Source organism: Chinchilla lanigera, unplaced genomic scaffold (genome assembly GCF_000276665.1).
Source record: "Chinchilla lanigera isolate Chin_1 unplaced genomic scaffold, ChiLan1.0 scaffold00049, whole genome shotgun sequence".
In the NCBI taxonomy this organism is placed as follows: domain Eukaryota; kingdom Metazoa; phylum Chordata; class Mammalia; order Rodentia; family Chinchillidae; genus Chinchilla; species Chinchilla lanigera.
In genome coordinates, this window is record NW_004955450.1 from 13,066,114 (window position 1) to 13,087,307 (window position 21,194).

A 21,194-nucleotide genomic window follows, 5' to 3' on the forward strand; every position below is an offset into this window, starting at 1 on the left:
AGGCAGATGAACTCCTCTGTTTCGCATGAGTTTTTATTCATGAAACAGTGATCAGAACTGCTGTAGCTCCCAGGGTTGGCTAAAGTGAGCTTTTCCTGTGGATGATTAGTTAATAAAAGTTACTACAGTACCAGCAGCAGCAAAAACGGATGGTGTGGGTGAATGAAAGCAGGGTAAGGAAGTTGAATTTCACTTTTGAATAATGGGCTGGCGCCCGATTCTTGGAAGATTGTTGTATTTCAACCCACTAAATTACAAAGGCTCTTAGGACTTTCTTATTCTGCTTTGGACTGCAGGGTAGAAGCAAAGTTAGAACACTGGTATATCACAGGTCTGAGACAGCAAGACGTTGTACCATCCCTTGTGGCTTCAATTGGTGACACCGCATCATCCTTGCTTAAAATTGAATTTGAAACCAATCCAGAGAACAGCCCTGCCGACCAGACGCTGACTGTCCAGTCGCAGCCCGTGGAGGTCATCTACGATGCTGTAGGTACAGGGAGGATGGGCTCCTTGCTGAAGCTGCCTTGCATTCAGTGTTGGCTCATTTCTCTTCGGTCGTATTTTACATTCATTAACAAGTGCATTTGTGAAGTTTTTCTTGTTTCAGAAGCAGTACATATTTAGCAGTCAGTTTTAATTTCTCATATGCTGTTGCTGCTTTTCTGCCTGAGGTTTATTTACCTCTGCTTATGTTGACTTTAAAAACCCTAGTACATTTAAAGAGCAGTGTGTTCACCGTGCCAGCTGCTGCTGGCTGGGGACACGCCGCTTTCCTACTCCTCTTTGCCTTCGGTGTTCATGCGGTTGACGTGGTAGTGATATGCAGATGTTGGTGGCCTCCCCAGTAAGCTTCCTTGGCTGTTCTTTCTCCAGTGGGAGATGAAGTAGAACAGAATATCTTTGAATTTCTCATTTCAAAGCCATAGCTGTTTTAGAATGAGGTGAAGTCTTAAAAAGTTATAATATAGAAAGAGGTGGGTATAACTTGGTTGTATTTTTAAATTCTTTTACAGAAAACCATCAATGCAGTGGTTGATTTCTTTCAGTCAAATAGGGGACTGGATCTTGAGCAGATAACATCAGCTACTTTGATGAAGCTGGAAGAAATTAAAGAGAGAACAGCTACAGGTAAAGAATTTTGAGTGTCTACTGGAAAAAGTGTGTGTTCTTGTGTCAGTGTATTTAAATCAGTGTAGGTTCCTTCATCTGTGTGGACTGAATGGACTCAGTACTCAAACTGAAGTGTAGAGCTGGGGGAGTTAGGTCGGTGGTACAACGCATGTCTAGCAGGTGGGAGGTTTTGGATTCAGCACCCAACACCAAAAAATTAAAAAAAACAGAAAAGACAGAAAAACCCCAAGGCAACTCAAATACACTTTCTAAGCTGGGCGAGAAAGAGAATGATGTGGGGTGCAGATGACTCTGTCTGCATTATATTCAAGGACCTGTGCCCCAGAATGAGTTTGAGGTGGAAACACCCCTCCTTCTGCTCTGGGGAAGCTGCTTTCCATGCTGTTTATGATTCTGTAGTTTTAAAGATAGGTGCTTCTGTGTAACGTGGCCTCTGAACTCAAGCCAACTGTATTACCTGGTAATGCTCTCGGTATGAAACACTAGTATTATAGGCGTGCTGAGTTTACTATGCTGGCATGTGATTGTCCATTGACTCTATGCCATTTTCACCTCAACTGAGAATCGATTTATGAGAGCTAGCAGTCTGCCTTAATGCCTTTCAAGTAAATTTCTTAGTCTAGTTAATGGTACGATTATGTATTTCAGCCTAACCATTTCATCTTCTTTTTTTTTCTTCAGGACTTACACATATTATTGAGACTCGAAAAGTCCTTGATTTAAAGATAAATCTAAAGCCTTCTTACCTGATAGTTCCACAGACAGGTTTCCACCATGAAAAGTCAAATCTTCTCATTTTAGATTTTGGTACATTTCAGGTAGGTACATACGCATTTTTGTCTGCCCGTCTTTGACAAGGTTCATACGTAGCTTGCTATCTGATAGCTTGTTCTTTTTTACATATTTTATTTCATATTTCAGCCTAACCATTTCATCTTCCATTTTTTTTTCCTTCAGGACTTAACACATATTATTGAGACTGGAAAAGTCCTTGATTTAAGTATAAATCTAAAGCCTTCCTATCTGATAGTTCCACAGACAACTTTCCTCCACAAAAAGTGAAACTCCTTCAGAGTTTACTTACACTAAACTAAGACTTTTTCTTAGCATTTGTCAAGCTTAGCTTAGCTTACTCCATATAAGAGTACGGTTGTACCTCCCTGGTAAAATGCTTGTCTAGATTACTCAATATATATTATATAACTATTAAACAGAAGTATTCTGGAGTTTCCCTAATAGTTGATGATTTCACATTGAGGATGGAATTGCTTTTGTCTTTTCCTAATTGGGGAGAAATAGTTTTAGTTTTCATGGTTTCTGAGATCAGTTATACAGTGTTGCATGTTGCTTATGTATTTTGCTTACAGGAGACTGTATGCATATATTTGTTTAATTGCTGCCAGTAACTAAGTAGAACAAAAGAACCCCTAGATTTTGGGTTCTGTCTCTCGTGGAATCTCAGCCTCTGGAAGAAAGGTGAAGCTTTCAGAAATACAGGCCTGAGCTGGCCTTTGCTTCCGCTGGGAAGGAAGGGGAGGAATAGGACTGGGCACTGATTTCGCATGGCCTAATTGCTGTCACGAAACAATGGGAGAAGGAAAGCCATGTAGGTGCAGGGTGGTGGGAGAGGTGCAGGGTGGTGGGAGGGGTGCAGAGCCACCTCCTGAGAGCCGGGAGGAAGATGGGTTATTTGAGGCAGACAGCTGTGTAGCTGATATAATTAATGAAGATGTGCTCAGCATTTATTACCTAAACATAATAGAGATGTATTTTGAAGTATTACATGGCTAATAAGTATTTGTAAAAATTACCAATAAATGAAGCAAATTCTGAATTCCTTAAGGACAGTCTCATTTAATTAGGTTTTGAGAAAACGCAACTAAAGTATGTTGATTTGTTTACATTCTGTTGTGTGAAAAATCAAAAATGTTTTCTTCATTTTAGCTTAACAGTAAAAATCAAGCTCTACAGAAGACTACTAATTCATCCCTGGAAGAAATAATGGATAAAGCATATGACAAGTTCGATGTTGAAATAAAGAGTGTACAGCTACTCTTTGCAAGAGCAGGTATAGCACTGGTCAGCTTTTAGAATATGTTAGAATAGCTTAGGTTAAATATATGCATATGTTTGTGTATGTATATCAGCCCTGACAATGATTTTGCAAAAATAACCCTGTTGGCACTTAAGAAAACCATGTAGGAACATACTAGTGCAAATCACTGCCACAGTTATAAGCTGAAACAATATTTGCCTGGTCATCTCGGGCAAACATATTAGGTGTTTGAACCGCAGTCCATTCATGAGCTTTCTTTTTGTAACTATAAAACAGTTCAGAGCACAAAATGGAAGCTGCGGTTGGTTCGAGTTCCTCTGTCCTAATGCTTTTGGGATGTTTTGAGGTTGTTTTTCTTTGTTGCCTTCGTTATTCAATATTTCACCATGTTACCCTTGTCTAGTGCAGCAGTATCGCATCTTCTACTTCTGTAGATATCTGAGAAATATGTGTCTTCAAAATAACATTAGCATCACTAATCCAAAAATCCTAAACCCAAAATTCTCCTCAGTCCAAAATTTTTTGAATGCTAACATAATGCCATACATGGAAAATTCCACATGTGATCTCATGTGCTAGGTCATAGTCAAAGCACAGGTGCACTGAAAATATTATATACAATTATCTTCTGACTCATAAGGTGGATATGACATATCAGTGCCTTTTGTGTTTATACTTGAGTCTCATCCCCAAGGTGAGCCATTATTTATATTCAGATGTTCCAAAATAATCCAAAATCTGACGTACTTTTGGTCCTACACATTGTGAATAAAGAATACTTAACCTGTGGATAAAGTCTTAAAATCATAATTTCTCCAAAGACATGGTTCATTCTCTATTGCATAAGTAAAGGCTTTGCTTATTTGTACTTTTTCTAGTTTTAAAAGCAGTAAGTATTTATTAAATATCTTTAGATACATTTTGTGGTAGGTCATTGGAGAAAAGCACAGGCAGAAACTGAGTATAGGTTCTAATGTAGTAAGTGCATTTTTATTAAAATGTGAAGATAAAGTATTGTTTTTTGTATATTAAGGGCCTTTTAATTCCTTGAAGGCCAATACACAAACCGTTAAAACTACCTTTTTTCCCGGGGATATAGCTCAGTGGTACAAGCGCCTGCCTGGCATTCATAAGGCCCTTAGTTTGAATCCTGGTACCAAAAAAAGAAAAAGCCTTTTTTGGGCATGTATTTACAAATAATTGAATTACACGTGACAGAACCTGCTCCATCACTGCCGTCAGTGAAGATGTGTACAAGACTGTGAACCGTTGGCAGGCGAGAATTCTACCGCTGAACCACCAGTGCAGGACTGTCAGCTACTGGGAAATGTATCTTCAAGATTTTTTTTTGGAAAAAGTGATCATTACACATTTTTATGTTAAAGTCTTGCTTGACAAAACTCATTTTTGCTTTGTCGTCACGTATGAAGCAAGTATAATTATTGCTCTTAGGAAGTCCATGAACCTCGCCCCTTCTTTTCTGCCCTCGTCCTGCTTTTCACCATAACCACCCATCTTGATCAGTAACTCTGGAATTGAGGTGATTCTTGTTTTTTTCCTGCTTGCTTTGAAATGCAAGAGTTGTCATACAGACATTTTCAAACTATATAGAATTATCTTTGTATCAGTCTCCGACTACTGTCAATCTATATTAAAAATACAGGTGATTGTAGCTCAGTGGTAGAGTGCTTGTCTAACATGTATGAGATCCTCAGTTTGAGCCCCAGTACTGCAAAAAGATCTTGTATGCTGAAAGAAATAAAAATGGTTATTTACTGACTCAGCCCCTTCACTATTTTCTATTCTATCCTTTTTTTTTTTTTTTTTTTGGTTTTTCTCCGGTACCGGGAACTGAACTCACGACCTTGCGGTTGCCAGGCAGGCGCTTTTGCCATTGAGCTAAATCCCCAGCCCCCCTCCTTCACTATTTTCTACTAAGCAGTTTTCTGCAAAATACTTGATAACGTGGTAGAAGTTATTTATTTTAAATTCTGTTTTTAAAGAGGAGAACTGGAAAAAGTGTCGATTTCAGCATCCATCCACTCTGCATGTATTGCAGCCCATGGATATTCATGTGGAGCTGGCCAAGGCGATGGTAGAAAAAGACGTTAGAATGGCCAGGTAATGTGTGAGTTTCTTTCGTGTTAGAAACCAACCAAATGAACCTTATCTGTATCAAGTCCTAGATAGATTTCTGTGGGAGAAGGAAAAATATTAAAATACGTTTTAAGGAAAATGTTATTTGATTTGTATGTAACCTCTTGAGAAGTCTTATCTAGACTTTTACATAGTTTAAAATTTAGTGATCTGTGTTTTTTAATGGATCCGATTCAAGGTTCGTTATCAATGAAATAAAAGCCTCAAAAAATGGCAGGCATAAAAAAATGACAGGCCTGTTTTGTCGTGAAGCTACATGACATCTTCTGAAAAATCAAGGGGAATAAAAACTAGAACTGAATTTTGATTAGTTACGCTGCCCATTAGGAAAACTTTTGTTAAAGTGTAGCTGGCACTCAGCAGGCTGCCTCATTGGAAGTGTGTGATTGGCTAAGTTTTGATGTGTGTGGATCTCCGTGGAAGTTTCACAGGCAAGTTGATGAACACACCCATCGCCTCGAGAAGCTCTCTTGAGCTCTCTATTCCCTCTTTTCCCTGTCTATTCCTGTCCCCACAACCAGTCCATAGACAACATTGGTCTGTTTTCTGACACTGTGGATTTGTTAAAAATTTTCTAGAATTTTATGTGAATGAAACCATAGAACTTTTATTTTTGTTTGATCTCTTTCAACATAGTTAGTGACTCCTTCATGTTGGTGCATGTGTCGGTAATTCCTTTATGCCCTTTACCAGTTAGATATTAAACCAGCCTGTCTTACTAGATAAACCTTACTTGGTGATAATGTATTGATCTTTCAAAATACTATGGGGCATAATTTACAAAAACTTCGCGAGGAAGTGTTACATCTGTGTTCATGAGGGACATTGATCTGTGCTTTCCTTTTTTGTTTTGGTATCAGAGTAATGTTGGCCACCTGGAAAATGTATAGAAATCAGTATTGTTTCTTTCTTACATGTTTGGTAGAATTTACCAGTAAAGCCATCAGCGCTTGGGAGTTTCTTTTTGAGAAAATTTTAAACTACAAATTCACTTTATTTTATAGATTCACATGTATTCAGATTGTTTTGAATCATCTTTTGAATGTTGCAAATGTTTTGCATGATTTTGTTTGTATTTTAAGAAATTTGTTTAACTTTGTTGTTCGGTTTATTAGCATAAAATTATTCATAGTATTTTATTAACTTTCTCATACATTAATAATCTGTAGTAATGTCATCTCTCAATTCTGGTATGAGTAATTTGTGTTTTCTCTTTTTTTCCTATCAGTCTACGTAGAGGTTTATCAATTTCCTTAATCTTCTTTTCCGTTTCAAATATTTTCTCAAATTGTTTTCTACCTTTTTTGTCCTCATTTCCACCCTGATTTTGTGACTGTTTTCTTCTGTTTATTTTGAGTTTAGTTTGCTTTTCATTACCAGTTTCTTGAGGTAGAAGTTGAGGTTATTAATTTGAGCCTTTCTTTTTCCTTACATAGGGATTTAGTGCTGTAAATTTCCGTCTAAGTGCTGCTTCTGCTTATCCTAATAACCCATCTGGCAGTTAGGCATCTGTAAACTTGCACTGTTCACAGCTTAGTTAGGAAGCCAGGAGCTTTATGAGGAGCATGGGGCTGCACAGGGCGGTTGAGACAAGCAGACCTGGAGCAGACACAGTGAGCAGAGAGGCGGCAGGCTGTGATGCAGTGTGAGCAGATGGCCTCAGTGAACTTACGTTTCAGTGAGAGCGGACGTGAGATAAGCAAGGGTGTGTGTGTGTGATTTGTCAGGTACTCCCAAGTGCTGTGCATTAAAAAACTAGGACACAGGGAGATAGAGCTTGATAGGTTAGGTGCTCTTTTCTATTAATGAGGAGAAATCTTGGAAATTTGGAAATAAAGTGTGTATAGTGGTTTTGGCTTTAAAAAATAGAGAATTATATTTAGAAGTATTTTTATAAAATCCTTAAAAATTTGGCTGCTCAAAAAAAGATACCTGGAAATTAAATTACCAGGGATCCCTAAATTAATTATATTACCTGGAAACTTGACTTAGAACTTCCAGTTAGCTGACAGTATTGTCAGTGTGATCTTGGGCTTAGATTAAAACATGTCTGCAGTGACTTTGACTCTGCAGTTTTTTTCCTCCTCTGCTATACTGATAAGCTGATCTTGAAATCTTTGGCTGAATTGTATTTTTAGATTTAAAGTGTCAGGAGGACTTCCTTTGATGCATGTGAGAATTTCTGACCAGAAGATGAAAGATGTGTTGTGTTTGATTAACAGTATCCCTTTGCCCCAGAAATCATCTACACAGTCGCCAGAGAGACAGGTAATGAATGTGATAGAAATGTTAAATCTCCTATTTTCACACAACTGCTCTTATAGGGTAGAGGTCGGAAGGCAGTTTTAGGGCAAGCTTTATGACCGAAAGAACCAAAAATACAGAAATGAAAGGAAAATAAGATGTAAAACATACATTTTAAATAAAACTAAAACTATAAATCATCTTCAGAATGTTGCAAATAAAATAATTGGGATAAAATTTCCTTTTATGTCAGACTTAAAAGTTCTAGGTCACTTTAATTGGAATGATCTTTATAGCATGTTGGATTTCTGCTTATTTAGAACCAAACTTTGGGAGACCCGAATCAGCTGATGGTGGTCCTATTTTCCAGGGACCTCGGATGTTCACAGCAGCTAAATGATAAACAATGAACAATGATCTGCTAGAGTTTTTGTTTATTGGTACTGGGAATCGAATTCAGGACCTTGCACTTGCCAGGCAGGCGCTTATGCCGCTGAGCTATATGCCCGGCCTTTCTGCTAGAGTTATACCTAATTGTGTCTTTATAAATGGGGTGGCAATCTTAATTTGTAAATTCCAACCATTAATTGATTACATAATTTATTCTTTCTTCTTATGAAATAAATTGTTTTTTTGAGACAGGGTATTGCTGTGTAGTTCAGGCTGTCCTTAAACTGTGTGGCCCAGGCTGGCCGCGAGCTCACGGCCTCCGCCTCCTGAGTACTGGGGTTGCAGGCATGCTTCACCATGCGTGCCATAGTGTATTCTGTTTTGTGTATGGCGTGTACGAATTTTTCCATCTCTGAACTTTATTACTTTTCATTCTCTCACGTGTATTTAACCCTGCTGAATTCGTGTTTTGTTTTTTGTTCTTTAACTTCCTGTGCACCGTGCTAGGTATCCTCAGTTCCTGTTCCTTCACGGGGGACAGAAAGTCTCCTTGGTACTTCGCTGCTGTTAGATGGAGTGGACTCAGGTAAGGGGTGTAGTGTTCCTGCATTGTCTTTATGGTGACAACAGAAGAATAGAGGTGGTGTGAGTGCATTGTAGCAGTCTGCTGGGTCTGGTTCTGGTTGTGCTGTTAGACAACAGTGTCGCGTCAGTTACTTGTTTTGAGGGTCAGGTTTTGCTCTTCTGGTGGTCAGCGGTGTTTACTAAACAATTTCTAGCCACTCCTAATTGATCTTTTAAAATTTCAAACTAGAACATAAGCTTTACAAGGATAATGAGCTTGTCTGTTCTGGTCACTTTCATGTCCTTGGAGACTGACACAGCCTGACACATGGTAGAGGAATCAATAAATATTTTGTGGAATAATGAATGAGTGAACTAAACCAACAGTGGAGTCACTGAAGGAAAGACAATACTGCTGTTTGATTTTAAATTTGATTATCAGCCGGGCATGGTGGCGCACGCCTGTAATCCCAGCACTCGGGAGGCTGAGGCAGCAGATTGTTGTGAGTTGGAGACCTGCCAGGGCTACAAAGTGAGCTGAAGGCTAACCTGAAATAGATAGTGAGACCCTGTCTCAAAAAGACAAAAAAAAAAAAAAAATGATTATCACATGCCAAACTGCGCTACCTTGTGAGACTTGAAAAAAGCATTGTGACTCTTTGGAGTCTGAGTTTGAAGAGTTACATCTAATGAATAAACTTTGCCTGAGAGAATTTAGGCTTGAGTATTTATGCAGTGCTTAGTGGACATGGCGTCAGGCTGAGTGAACGTCTTTTTACTCTAGAGTCTGACGATGAGTATTTCGATGCTGAAGACGGGGCCTCGCAGGCAGCTAAAAGTGTGCAAGGCTCAGAACTCAAAAAAGCTGCAGAGGTTCCGAACGAGGAGCTCATTGATCTCCTACTCAAGTTTGAAGTTAAAGAAGTACGTATATTTTTTGTCTACAATATATTCTTGTCATCGTCTTCTAAACTTCCTCAAGGTGGAGCAAACATTGGGTTGTGTACTCATACACACCATTTCAAAAAAGTGAAATTTTTCTTAGAAAATGCGGTAAGGATGATTTGTGGTCTGATCTGTTCAGGAAGAACACAGAGCTCGTAATTAAGACTTTTGTTTTTTCAGACAGTTTTGGACTACTTATTTTTTGTCGTACTGGAAATTGAACCCAGAAAGCATGGAGCTACTTCCCTGGCCCTTTTTGTTTGTGTTTTGAGACAAAGTCTTAATAGTTATCTCGGCTCTTTGTAAACTTGCAGTTCAGCTGTGTAGCTGGGATTACAGGCATGTGTCACCAAGACCAGCTTACGTATTTTTTTAACTTCCATTTTTGAATTACATAATGATTGCTCACTGTCATTATTTGTAATTTGGAAAGATGTAAACATCCTAAATTTCCTCCTTTTTTTTCACCCTAAATTTCAAAGATCTTTTTCATGCCCTTCAAAAGTCATGTAATAAAAGGAAACTTGGAAATAGGTTCACCATATATTGTTATTTGGTAACAAAGGAATGTACAGTAGTGACGACGTTATCTGTTTACAATCATACAATCACGTGTGCATGTTTCTTTGGTAAGTACGGATCATTCACCTGTGGGTGAGGTGGTTACAGTTACAGACCCAGTGTTACCGGTACGTGTGTAAAGAGAGATGTTTTCTGCCCTTCTCTCGTCTTGTCTTCCTCTCACACTTCAGTCCACAGCACCAGCAGATCTCTTGGCTCTGTCTTCCTTTGCGCTCAGGTGCTTGCTCTTCTCTCCACTGCTGCTGTGTGTCCAGTCATCCTTGCCTCTGGGCTGCCTCTTTGCAGCAGCTTCCTGACTGCTTTCTCAGCTGCTCTGCTCATCATCGGGCAGCCAGAGCGATCTTTCTAAGTGAGAGTCGGATCATGGCGCTGTTCCGCTCCTTGCCCTCCCTGGCTCAGAGCGATGACTTGTTTCTTTCTGGCAAGCCCTCGCGCCAGTTACCCCGCCTGCCTGTTTGGCTTCACCATTGCTTTTTGCCTTGCTTCTCCGGCTTCAGCCATGTTTTTGGTATTCCTTCAGTGAGTGAGCACCATCCTACGCCAGGCGTCGGTTTTGATGTTGGGAACTGGTAGTGAGCAAAGTTCTTGTCCCGCCAAGCCCACACTTGTCTTTTTTTCTTCCCTGTGTATATCAAAGCTCTTTCTTTGCTTGCCATTTTGTTGGCCAGGGACACGCTTTCCTTGCATGGCTTGGTTCTTGATGTCCTTCAAGCATTTGCTTACCTGTCTTACTGGAAAGACCTGGCCATCCACCTCAAGAGAGCCGTGTTCACTTTCCTTCTCTCCCTGGAATGTGGGCCACATGAGGACAAGAGCCGTGTCTAGTCCGCTCAATTTTGGTCTCTTTACTGCTGGGACAGCCTGATACATGCATGGTACATGATCCACAATAAATATTTTACTGACTGTTGAATGAACCAAGGGGAAAACAGAACTATTGAAGGAAAAAAGAATAATGCTGTTTGAAATACCTTTTCTAGCATAACTTTTTGCTGTTTTAAGTGTTTCTGTACTGAAATTTACCAATTTTTTTCTTTATGGCTCAGTTTTAGTGTATATTTAGAAAATTTTCACAAAATACTTGCCCATGTTTTATGTATTTATGATTTTATTGCTTTTGTTTAAATAATGTATATGAAGCTTATTTTTATATATAAAGTTTGTGCTTAATACCTTACTGTAGTATCTTGCTATCTTACTGTTTTTGGTTGACACTCCTGATTTTTCATGAGTATATAACCATACCACCCGTCCATACTGTTTGCCTTTTCCATAGATTTTGTATTCCACTGGTTACCGTTGCTGTCTGTCAAGTTACTCTCACCCTTAGCAGCTTAAAACAGCTGATTTTGTTTGCTCGTGATTTGTGGGTTAGGAGTTTCTTAGGGGCCCACCTGGGCAACTTGGGGTTTAGTGTCCTGTTGTCGTTGGTCAGGTGTTGCCTGGGGTTGCGGTCATCAGAAGCCTTGGGGTACAGGTCCTGTGGCTCTCGGGAGGTGCGCTGCTGGCTGCTGTCCAGGCGTGGCCGGGCTGTTGGCAGAGTGCATGCTCTCTGCCCGGGTCCCTGCCGTGATGGACTCAGCAGTTCTGACATGACAGCATTCCCAGGCCTGTTTGGTAACCAGAGTTCGTTAGAGAACCACTTCCTTCCTTTACTCTTACTGATTGAAGCATTCAGAGGCTACCCACATTCAAAAGGTGGTGGTAGCAGCCTCCATCTTTTGGTGAGTATATTAAAGAATTTGCATTTTTTAAAAACCACCATCCTTTATTTTTTATTGTCTAAGTATATTGGCTGTCATTTCCAGAATTAATTTAAATAATATGGTAACGAGCACTCTTGTCACAATTTTTTTGTTTGTTTGTTTTGTTTTGGAGACAGGATCTTGCTGTGTAGTGCAGGCTGGCCTTGAACTTGCTCCAACTTGTAGTAGTCTTCTTGCCTAAGTCTCCTGAGCGCTTGGATTACAAGCGTGTGGCACCACACCCAGCCTTCTTGTTAGAAATTTTCACTTCAATGGGAATGCTTCTGTTGTCACCAAATGTGATTTTTATTTTGAGAAAATCATATTGGGAAGACTTCATAAATTCTAAATTTCTCTAAATTTAAAAAAGTCATTAATGTTATATTTCAGCATAATCTTTTATACATGCACTTACATTCTTGGTAATGATAATTTGTAACATATTAAATAACTTCATGGTATTATTAGGATATGAGCAAAGTTTTGGGTGTATCTCCATGGTGATGTGTACAGAGAAAGGGTTTTTTATTTGAAGTATGACTTAGACTTCTTGTCACCTTTTCATTTGGCTGTGCTAATTCTTTTAGGTAATTTTGGAATTTACTAAACAACAGGAAGAAGAAGATACAATTCTGGTATTTAATGTTACTCAGTTAGGGACAGAGGCCACGGTGAGGACGTTCGACCTAACTGTGGTGTCTTATTTAAAGAAGGTCAGCTTGGATTACCATGAAATTCAAGGTAATATTCCTAAAAATAGAAATGATGAAAGTAGCATTGTAAGCACTTCTATTTCTATGATAACCCCTATTATAAATCATAGCAGACATTGTTCAAAACACTTTGCAAATAATAATTCATGTTACTGTTCTAGTTTTATGTAACTAAGGTATAGATTGCTTGTAAAATTTGCCCAGGGTGAAACAACTAGTAATAGAACCATTGATGAAACCCTCGCAGTCTGGATGTGGGGGCTGGTACTCTCAGCCACTCTGCTCTGTTGCCTCAGTGTTTGTATAAATCTCCTTGACAAACACAGACAAAGAAGGGGTTGATAAAGATTAAGTAGCTTCCTTCGTATCATGTATTCATGAATGGCAAGACTGGAGAATTTGTCTCTGGTCCTTCAATATAGAAGGTCCTGTTTGTTGTTTTCTTCTTTTTCTTTCTTTTTTTTTTTTCTCTTCCTGTTTTTTGAGATAGGGTCTCACATGCAGTTTAGGCTGGCCTTGAACTCATTTATAAAGCCCAGGTCTCACCGTGATCCTCCTACCTCAGCCTCCCAGTTGCTGAGATGACAGGGGTGTGCCACTGTGCCTGGCAGGTCCCATTCTTCCTATGAAATAGTATTCGTATGTCATAAGAGGCCCCAGTTAAAAACTGAAAATGGGAGGATGTAAAGTTCACTCTCTTAGAAGCTTTTATAGTTCATTCATTTCAGTATATATCTTGTGAGCTCAGATACTTGAGGCACAAAGAATTGAGTTAATATACAATAATTAAAATTGTGTAATGCTTTAGTTATATATAAAGGCTTATATTTTATAATTTGAGTATTTGAAGCTAAAACCTCAATTTAGAAAACAAATGTTATCTTACTAACTTATTGTACAGAAAGAAGGAGTTTACTATCTTGAAAAAATATAGGTGATAAATTTCCTCGGTTCTTCTCTCTTCAAGGAAGATGAAGGCTCAGGTCAGGGACACGTCTTGAGCTGTGTCAGAAGCAGTGTTAGGGAGGTGCAGGTCGTGAGGCTGGGCCGCCGCACAGCGGGCAGCTGCCTTCCCTGCGCCGCCGGGGAAGCTGTTCCTTGGCCCCTTTGGGTAAGGTGGAGAGGATGTTCGTGTTTAAGCTAAAAAGGAAGTGTCACAGTTTTCTTCTCTTAAAAATCCTTCAGTGTGAAAATTGCCTCAGTCTACACAAAGTTCTCTGTAATATAATTAAATATTTTTTTCATAGAATTTTAGAGCACAACAGGATCTGGTCCAATCTGCTTGTTACATTGTTGAGGAATATTTAGTTAAATATTTAGTAAGGATAGAGGTGAACTGGAATTGATATTTCCTGATTCTGATGCCTGTAGTCTGTTCTACTGCCCTACTAATGGACACATGGCCTCAGAAATACCTAAATAAGTCTCGATTACTTTTGAACACACATGTAAAATCCAGTGAAAATAAATACATGTTTTAAAGTTAATTAGATGCCTAAGGTAAGAACTTGCATTGGTTTATTTCTCCATGAGTGATGGCTTTAGTATTTGATAACCATGAAAATATGCACATGCATTCTTTTAAAGCTTAATTAGCAGTTTTTATAAAGGAAATATCTAGCAAGTTCTAAAATTTTATAAGAGCAACTTGTTTTTCTTTTTTCTGTAGGATCTAGAAAAAAGCCCCTTCACTTGATTAGCTCGTCTGATAAACCTGGATTAGATCTTTTAAAAGTAGAGTACATTAAGGTAAGAACCATGGGATGATGGTATGCTTGTTAGATAGTGTGGACTAGTGATGGTGAATAGTTCAGAGGTGCGTGCCCAGACTGTAACCCAAAACCCACTGATATTTATTGCAGAGTGCCAATTAAGTGCAGTTAAACCTGAATACTGAGATTTTTATTTAGAAAAAACAACTCCTATATTAACATCTTTCATCTTAAAAGGAAAACATAACACAGATGTCTTAGATTCACCACCAGTAGTCTGGACTGTGCCCCTGGAAAAATAACAGGACAGCGTGGTTCTGGGTGGTGTGTTAGTTTTTAACTGTAGGGTTATCGACTGTTTCTTTGTCCATTTGTTCACCTTGTTTCTCTTTCACTTAAGTACCGAGCTGTTAGAAAGCCGCTACCCTCTTAGCCCCCAATGTGGAAGCCCGGGACTGAAGTATGTGCTTTATCTCCATTGGAGGCATATACACACACGTCTACACTTGGCTGTGTAATAGATGGCAGTTTGGCTGACTATGCCACATCAGAGAGGAAAAAGCACACTGGATCAGGTTCTGGAGAGAACTCCAAGGATTGGGAAGGGACTAAGAAGTACATCTTGTGAAAGTGCTGAAGTAATTGATGAAATTAGGTTCATTCAGGATTAGTTGATTTGTTCCAATCACTCACTATTTATTGAAAGTCTATATATGTTACTAAGTGTTTTATACTACCAGGCATTTGGATGCACAGGCGAAAAGCATTATGTTCTCCAAGAAAATTACAAACTAGAAGGGAAAGATTCAGAAATAAACAATTACAATGTAGTGTTTTTTTTTTGGTTTTTTTTTGGTTTTTCTCTGGTACCGGGAACCGAACTCACGACCTTGCGCTTGCCAGGCAGGTGCTTTTGCCGCTGAGCTAAATCCCCAGCCCCTACAATGTAGTGTTGATTGGTTGAAAATGTAACGATTATAATGTAGCAGTATAGTATGGATATAGTAAAGCAAAGCACAAAGCATTGTGGGAATAGAGAGGCAAGCAAGGAAGCCATGGCAGAAAGCTCTCAAGGAGGTGTATCTTTGTGTTTAGAGTTACACTGTTCCAAGGGAACAAAAGTAGGACCAGTGGACAGTTAGGATGGGAGATAGATTGCTTGCCGCAGTACAAAGACTTCATTTATAAGGAAATGAGGTTTCTTTAACTGGAGATGTAGATAGACTGGCCAGACAAGTGAACAAGGGATTTCAGCATTAGGTGACGGATGGACAAGATGACCCAGATGACCTTTGCACCTCCTACCTTCCAAAGACATGCCATTCTCACACCCAGCTGCAGTTTCCCTGAAATGAATGATTGTTCTCCCACGCTTCCAGAGAACACGGGCACTGTTACAGTCAGTAATATGGATATAATTTACAGTGGTGATAAAAATAAAATGTATGCAAAATAAATTTATTGCTACATATACATAAATTAACCAGGGATTATAAAAGATTAATTACTTTGGTCTTAACTCTTTTCTTTATAACTTCTATTCATTTTTTTAGGCTGATAAGAGTGGACCTAGTTTTCAGACTACATTTGAAAAAACCGAGCAAACATTTAAGGTAAGAAGTTCTATTAAAGGAATATATCCTATTAAAAAGAATTATTCTGGAAATCCTTAGTATTCTTTGGGGGATATTCCCTGGGTGACTTGATGACCCAATCAAGAACCAGTAAAAGTTAAGAATTAACCTTGTAAACACTTAGCATGCTCTGTTAGGGATTCAGTTTAGTAAAGCTGTTACTTTGCTTTGCTGCGTCATACATTTATGTTTTAAAAGTTGCAGTATTATTTCTGAAGAAGGGAATGTTATAGGTAAGGGAACAGTGATCTCTAGCTGAGAGCATTAGGAGCATCAAGTTACATAGGAATGCGAAGGTGTTCAGGACACGAGGAGAGAGGCGAAGTACTGGTGAAGCCGCTGCACTTTAGGCCGCAGTATAGAGAAAGGAGAGGCAACAGGTGCCTGTGGGTTACACTAGAGAAATGAGAGGGTCGGGAGAATCTGCTGTGACCGCGTGAACTTCCCTGTCCGTTGTGTCTGTGTGTTTTTGCCCTGTTTTTTTTTTTTTTTTTACTTTGAGGCAGTGTCTGGCCTTGTCTTCCTTCTGCCTCAGTCTCTCTGAGTGCTAGAATTACAGGCGTATTGTTTGTAGATACGTTTCTTTCCATGTGGAAATGAGAAAATGAAAATTGTTTCCTATAAGGAGTTCTCAGTGTTAATTTGCTGTTAGAAAGCCACACTTTCTTGGAGGCAGTTCGTGTTGCTGACTTAGCTTTCTGGAGTCATTTTTTAAAAAATGTAGTACTTTTAGTGCATTTACTTTCCTCTGTGTTTCTTTTTAAAGGACAGGACCATTTTTGTAGTTTGAGAAAATGAGTTAGTAACTGAGAATTCGCCCATTGTTACAGTTACTCTCACAGACGCCTCGTTTGGAGTCATTTCTAGATTTAGCAGTATGCAGTGCTTGTGGAGTTTCATGTTCTGACTTAAACTTTTTGTATTGTCATGACGAATAGTCTGTTGGAAATCTAAGAAGGCGCATGTTGAGAATACGGGTGGCCATATGAGGCAGAATATAGGCTCTGTGAGCAGTTTGCTTGGAAATGAAATGATTAGGTAACTCTGTGCCCTACTCTGCCCGGACAGTGAGAGTCTGATTCGCTGTCCTTGTACCCCGTCTTGGGGGTCGTGAACTTCCCTCGCCTCGCTCTTCCTCCCAGTGATGGAAGGCTGTGCCGCAAGCCTGGCTGCCTGCAGGTCCATTGTGGCTATGACAGCTTGTCATTTATTTGCCAATGAAAACTAACTTGCTTTCAAAACATTTTTAGGTGGCGTTTTCCTCTTTGAATTTGTTGCTACAAACCCAGGCTCTTCTCTCTTCCATTAACTACCTGACAGCCATCACTCCATCAGAGGGGCAGAACACGGGCACCCCCACAGGGGTGGGGGTACAGATCTCCGCTGAGAAGCAGACAGACTCGTCTCTGCAGAAAGGTGGGAAAGACTTGTGTGTTTCTTGCTAACAAGGATGTCTCGGTTACTTTTCTGTCGTTGCTGAGACAAAATACCCAAAATGAAACACCCAAAATGAAGGAAGGAAAGGTTTATTTAGCTTGCAGTGTGTGGAGGTTTCAGTCCGTACTTGGCTGGCTCCGAGGCAGAAGACAGCAAAGCAACAAGAGCAAAGGGGGGAATGGCAGCCAAACAGCAATGCAGCCAGAGCAAAAGGGAGGAATGGCGGCAAGCAGCTTCTTTCCCTGCCTTACTTTGTAAACAGGCTACCCCCACCTAAGGGGTATGTAGCTCCCACATAATCTCCATGCTGTCCTCTTCCACAGGCTCAGGATGTGTACAAAGTAAGCACCCTGGCTTCCTGCTGAGTCACTTAGCCAAACCTCTAGACTCCCCAAGTTGGCACAATGTATCAACCATAACAAAGGGTCTTAGAACTCTACAGCTCAATGAGCAATCTAAGAGGTCAGCTAATTCAGTAATTAAAATGCCATTCTCCCCTTCTCTTTTACTCATATTAAATCAGATACCAGCACCTGATGCACAGGGCAAATAGAAACAAAACTATTGTTTTAAAAAGTTTTTGTTCTTGTGTGGTGTGGGGGTTCCCTTGGGTAGCACGGAAGGGAAGAGCACCTGTGTTTGCAGTGAGCTCTCCTCCCGTCAGTGGCTCTTTCCGCCATCTACACAGGGACGTCCAGACCGTGGGACGGGCCGGGTTCCGGACAGCGTGTTATGAGCCAGGAGCCCAGAGTTTGGATCAGAAAGTACTCAGTTCACAGTCTGACATTCCTGCTTAACCTGTGTGGCTGTAGGCACGCTGCCTAACTGTCCCGAGTTCTGTTGTCCTCCTTACTTTATTTTACACTAAGTCCCCGACTTACTAACGTTCAGATTGTGAACAATGAGACTCATTTTGTTGCCTTCAGAACGAATCTGACTTATGAGCATTTCTCCTGGAATGCAATTTGTGCATAAGTCAGGGACTGACTTTTGTGTAAATTGCAAAAGGAACATCTTGCTACTAAAAGGCAGACTTAATAAGGCAAAAGAAATATTTTGAAATTAGTAAGGCTTTGTAATTTAATTTGTGTGTGTTTATTTAACAGGATTCTGGTTCAGTTAATATAAAGTCCTGAGTAAAATGTATGTTATTTGAGTCATATTGTGAAAGAATTCTTTGTTTTCTTCTCAGTGATTGTATCCTCTAAAGATAGTGACATTATTGGCTTCAGGCTCTTTGCCAAGTTGAATGCTTTCTGTGTCACTGTTTGCAATGAGAAGAGCAATATTGCTGAAATCAAGATACAAGGTAATGCACTTGGGGAGACAGGCAGGAGGCTCCAGAGTTCAAGGCCAGTCTGGGCACTTAGTGACTTAGCCAAGATCCCATCTCAAAAAAATAAAAAATGAAAAAGGCTGGGACATAGCTCACTGAGTGGCGCTGGGTTCAGTTCCCAGTATCACCACACAAAACAGAGCAAGAAACAAGGGAAAAAATACTCGATTAAAATTTGTTAAAAGATTTTTCTTTCTTCTTTTTTCATTCATACTTTTGCACTGTTAAAGAATATACGAAAGGGGGGCTGAGCAGTCAGAGAGCGGCACGTACAGTTGAATTGGGTGCTTTCTTCTTGGGCTGTAGCTGTTGGAGAGTCTGAGTGCTCCCCTATCACGCCCACGCTTGCGCATTGGCTGTGGCTGAGGGTTGTCTGGGAGGTGGGAAGAGTAAATGTCAGTGTGGAAACGCTGATGGCCTGGCAGAAGGGTCAGTCCAGCGTTCACGGGAGGTCTGTGAATATACTTGTTCGTTACTAGCTTTTATTTATCTGTGTTGCATTTACCTATTTGTATGTAGTTATATAATGATACTATTATTTTATGCATTCATACTCTTTAGTGAGAGAAACCCTGTGAACCCATCAGGTTCTTTTAGGAAAAAGCTGCTGAAACGCATCTTGCTTTTTCTCTGGCCTTTCTTGTTACCAGTTTATTGTAATCTGCTGAAGGTAAAGATATGTTCAGTATGTTTTATGAAATCCTTCTGTCATTTAAAAACCAGAAAGGTAGGGGTTTTTGTCCTTCCTAATCTGGTAGTACATCTACCAGACTGAATTGGATTTGTGACACTTTCGTAGTCTCCATGTAAATTACTGGGTCTGAGGTATAAAGGTTATACTAAATCCTGAGATGATCTATTTGTACTTTGGTTACAGCATTGAAAATTCAAGAAGTTAATGTTTTTGAACTTACAAGTTGTGTGTTTATAAAATTATGAAATATCTATTATTGCAGCTTATCGATCAGTTGGGAGTTCAGATGTTGCTAAATTTTAAAAATAACGTGATACAACGGAAATAAATGCCTTGTTCGCTCCAGATCTATAGAAACTATGTTTTGTTTTCAGGCCTCGACTCTTCCCTTTCTCTTCAGTCAAGAAAGCAGTCACTTTTTGCCAGACTGGAAAATATTATTGTCACAGATGTTGACCCTAAGACAGTTCATAAAAAAGTAAGTTGTACTAAATAAATAATTAATATTTGTTTTGTGCTTACATAGAAGATTCAGTTTTAAAGTAGTATATTTGAAATTTAATTAAATACACTGTACTTCATTACAATGTTTATTTTTATAAAGATTATGAATCTTTATAAACCCTTTTATAAAGGTTATGAACCTTTATAAACCCTTTTCTGAGTGGTATTTCATTTTGTCCTTACTTTGGTAGACAGAGTTTGCTCACGTCTCTGTCTTTCAGGCTGTGTCAATAATGGGAAATGAAGTTTTCCGTTTTCACTTGGATTTGTACCCAGATGCGACTGAAGGGGACTCGTATACTGACATGTCCAAAGTGGATGGTGTGGTGTCGCTGAACGTCGGCTGTATCCAGATTGTCTATCTTCATAAGTTCCTTATGTCTCTTCTGGTAAAGTTGCTATTTGTATATTAATTTTTCAACTTAGGAATCAGGCCTGGTAATTATGATTGCAAGTGTTACAAACCATGCATCGTAGGTGGCTCTTGTTTTGATTACACATGGTGTTTATGTATGAAGGTTGAAGTAAATTTCTTTAACAGTTAAAATCTGAATAATTTAATGGTTTTTGTGTAGGACTGAAGTTATTTTTGTTAGAGTAAGTACCGAAGCCACGTTCCTGAATACAAAAATGATTGAACATGGCTTCTCTTCCTTTCTTTTCCTTAGCTTGTGACTTGGGCCTTAGCTAGGCTGCTCGTGACTGTGGATGGGTTAGCGGTTATTTCTAACACTGTCAGAACGGGCGTCACCAAAAGTTACCTGTCACAGAAAGCATCAGCATGTGTATGCCGCAAGGTGGTGCGATGTTGATGTGCCTGCTTTCTGTTTGAATTTCTCCATTTTTACTTTGTGTCCGCAGAACTTCCTGAACAACTTCCAGACAGCCAAAGAGGCCCTGAGCGCGGCCACTGCCCAGGCTGCAGAAAAGGCCGCCACAAGTGTGAAGGATCTGGCCCATAGGAGCTTTCGCTTCTCTGTCAACATTGATTTGAAAGCACCTGTTATCGTCATCCCTCAGTCTTCTGTTTCCACCAACGCTGTCTTGGTGGATCTTGGTTTAATCAGAGTTCAAAATCAGTTCAGTCTTGTGTCTGGTGAAGACTCCGTAAATCCTCCTGTGATTGATACAATGGATGTGCAGCTCACAGAACTTAAGCTTTCTAGGTGTGTTCTTTCAGTGGTTACAGATTTAAGTGTTAGGCTAATTTTTTTCTGTGATACTTTATGACCGTTCAAGTTCACACTCGTTTATATTTCACAGAACCATTTGTTTTTTCCACCAGCTTCTTATTTTGAAAAATATTATACCGGTGGAAAAATAAAAAAATAATGTGTCTACATACAT

General features: G+C 39.5%; 1 protein-coding gene across 1 annotated transcript in view; it reads left to right on the plus strand.

The window, feature by feature from the left end:
• Window positions 1-21,194, plus strand: part of Vps13c (vacuolar protein sorting 13 homolog C (S. cerevisiae)) — a gene marked incomplete at its 5' end in the record, with an annotated part of 161,865 nt that overhangs the window by 49,181 nt on the left and 91,490 nt on the right. Inside the window, 16 exon segments of the mRNA XM_013518933.1 lie at window positions 297-489; window positions 1,017-1,131; window positions 1,816-1,952; window positions 3,079-3,202; window positions 5,194-5,311; window positions 7,486-7,615; window positions 8,489-8,567; window positions 9,330-9,469; window positions 12,405-12,558; window positions 14,200-14,279; window positions 15,796-15,855; window positions 17,127-17,292; window positions 18,506-18,622; window positions 19,718-19,821; window positions 20,069-20,236; window positions 20,709-21,013. Coding sequence (XP_013374387.1) covers window positions 297-489; window positions 1,017-1,131; window positions 1,816-1,952; window positions 3,079-3,202; window positions 5,194-5,311; window positions 7,486-7,615; window positions 8,489-8,567; window positions 9,330-9,469; window positions 12,405-12,558; window positions 14,200-14,279; window positions 15,796-15,855; window positions 17,127-17,292; window positions 18,506-18,622; window positions 19,718-19,821; window positions 20,069-20,236; window positions 20,709-21,013 — 2,190 coding nt within the window.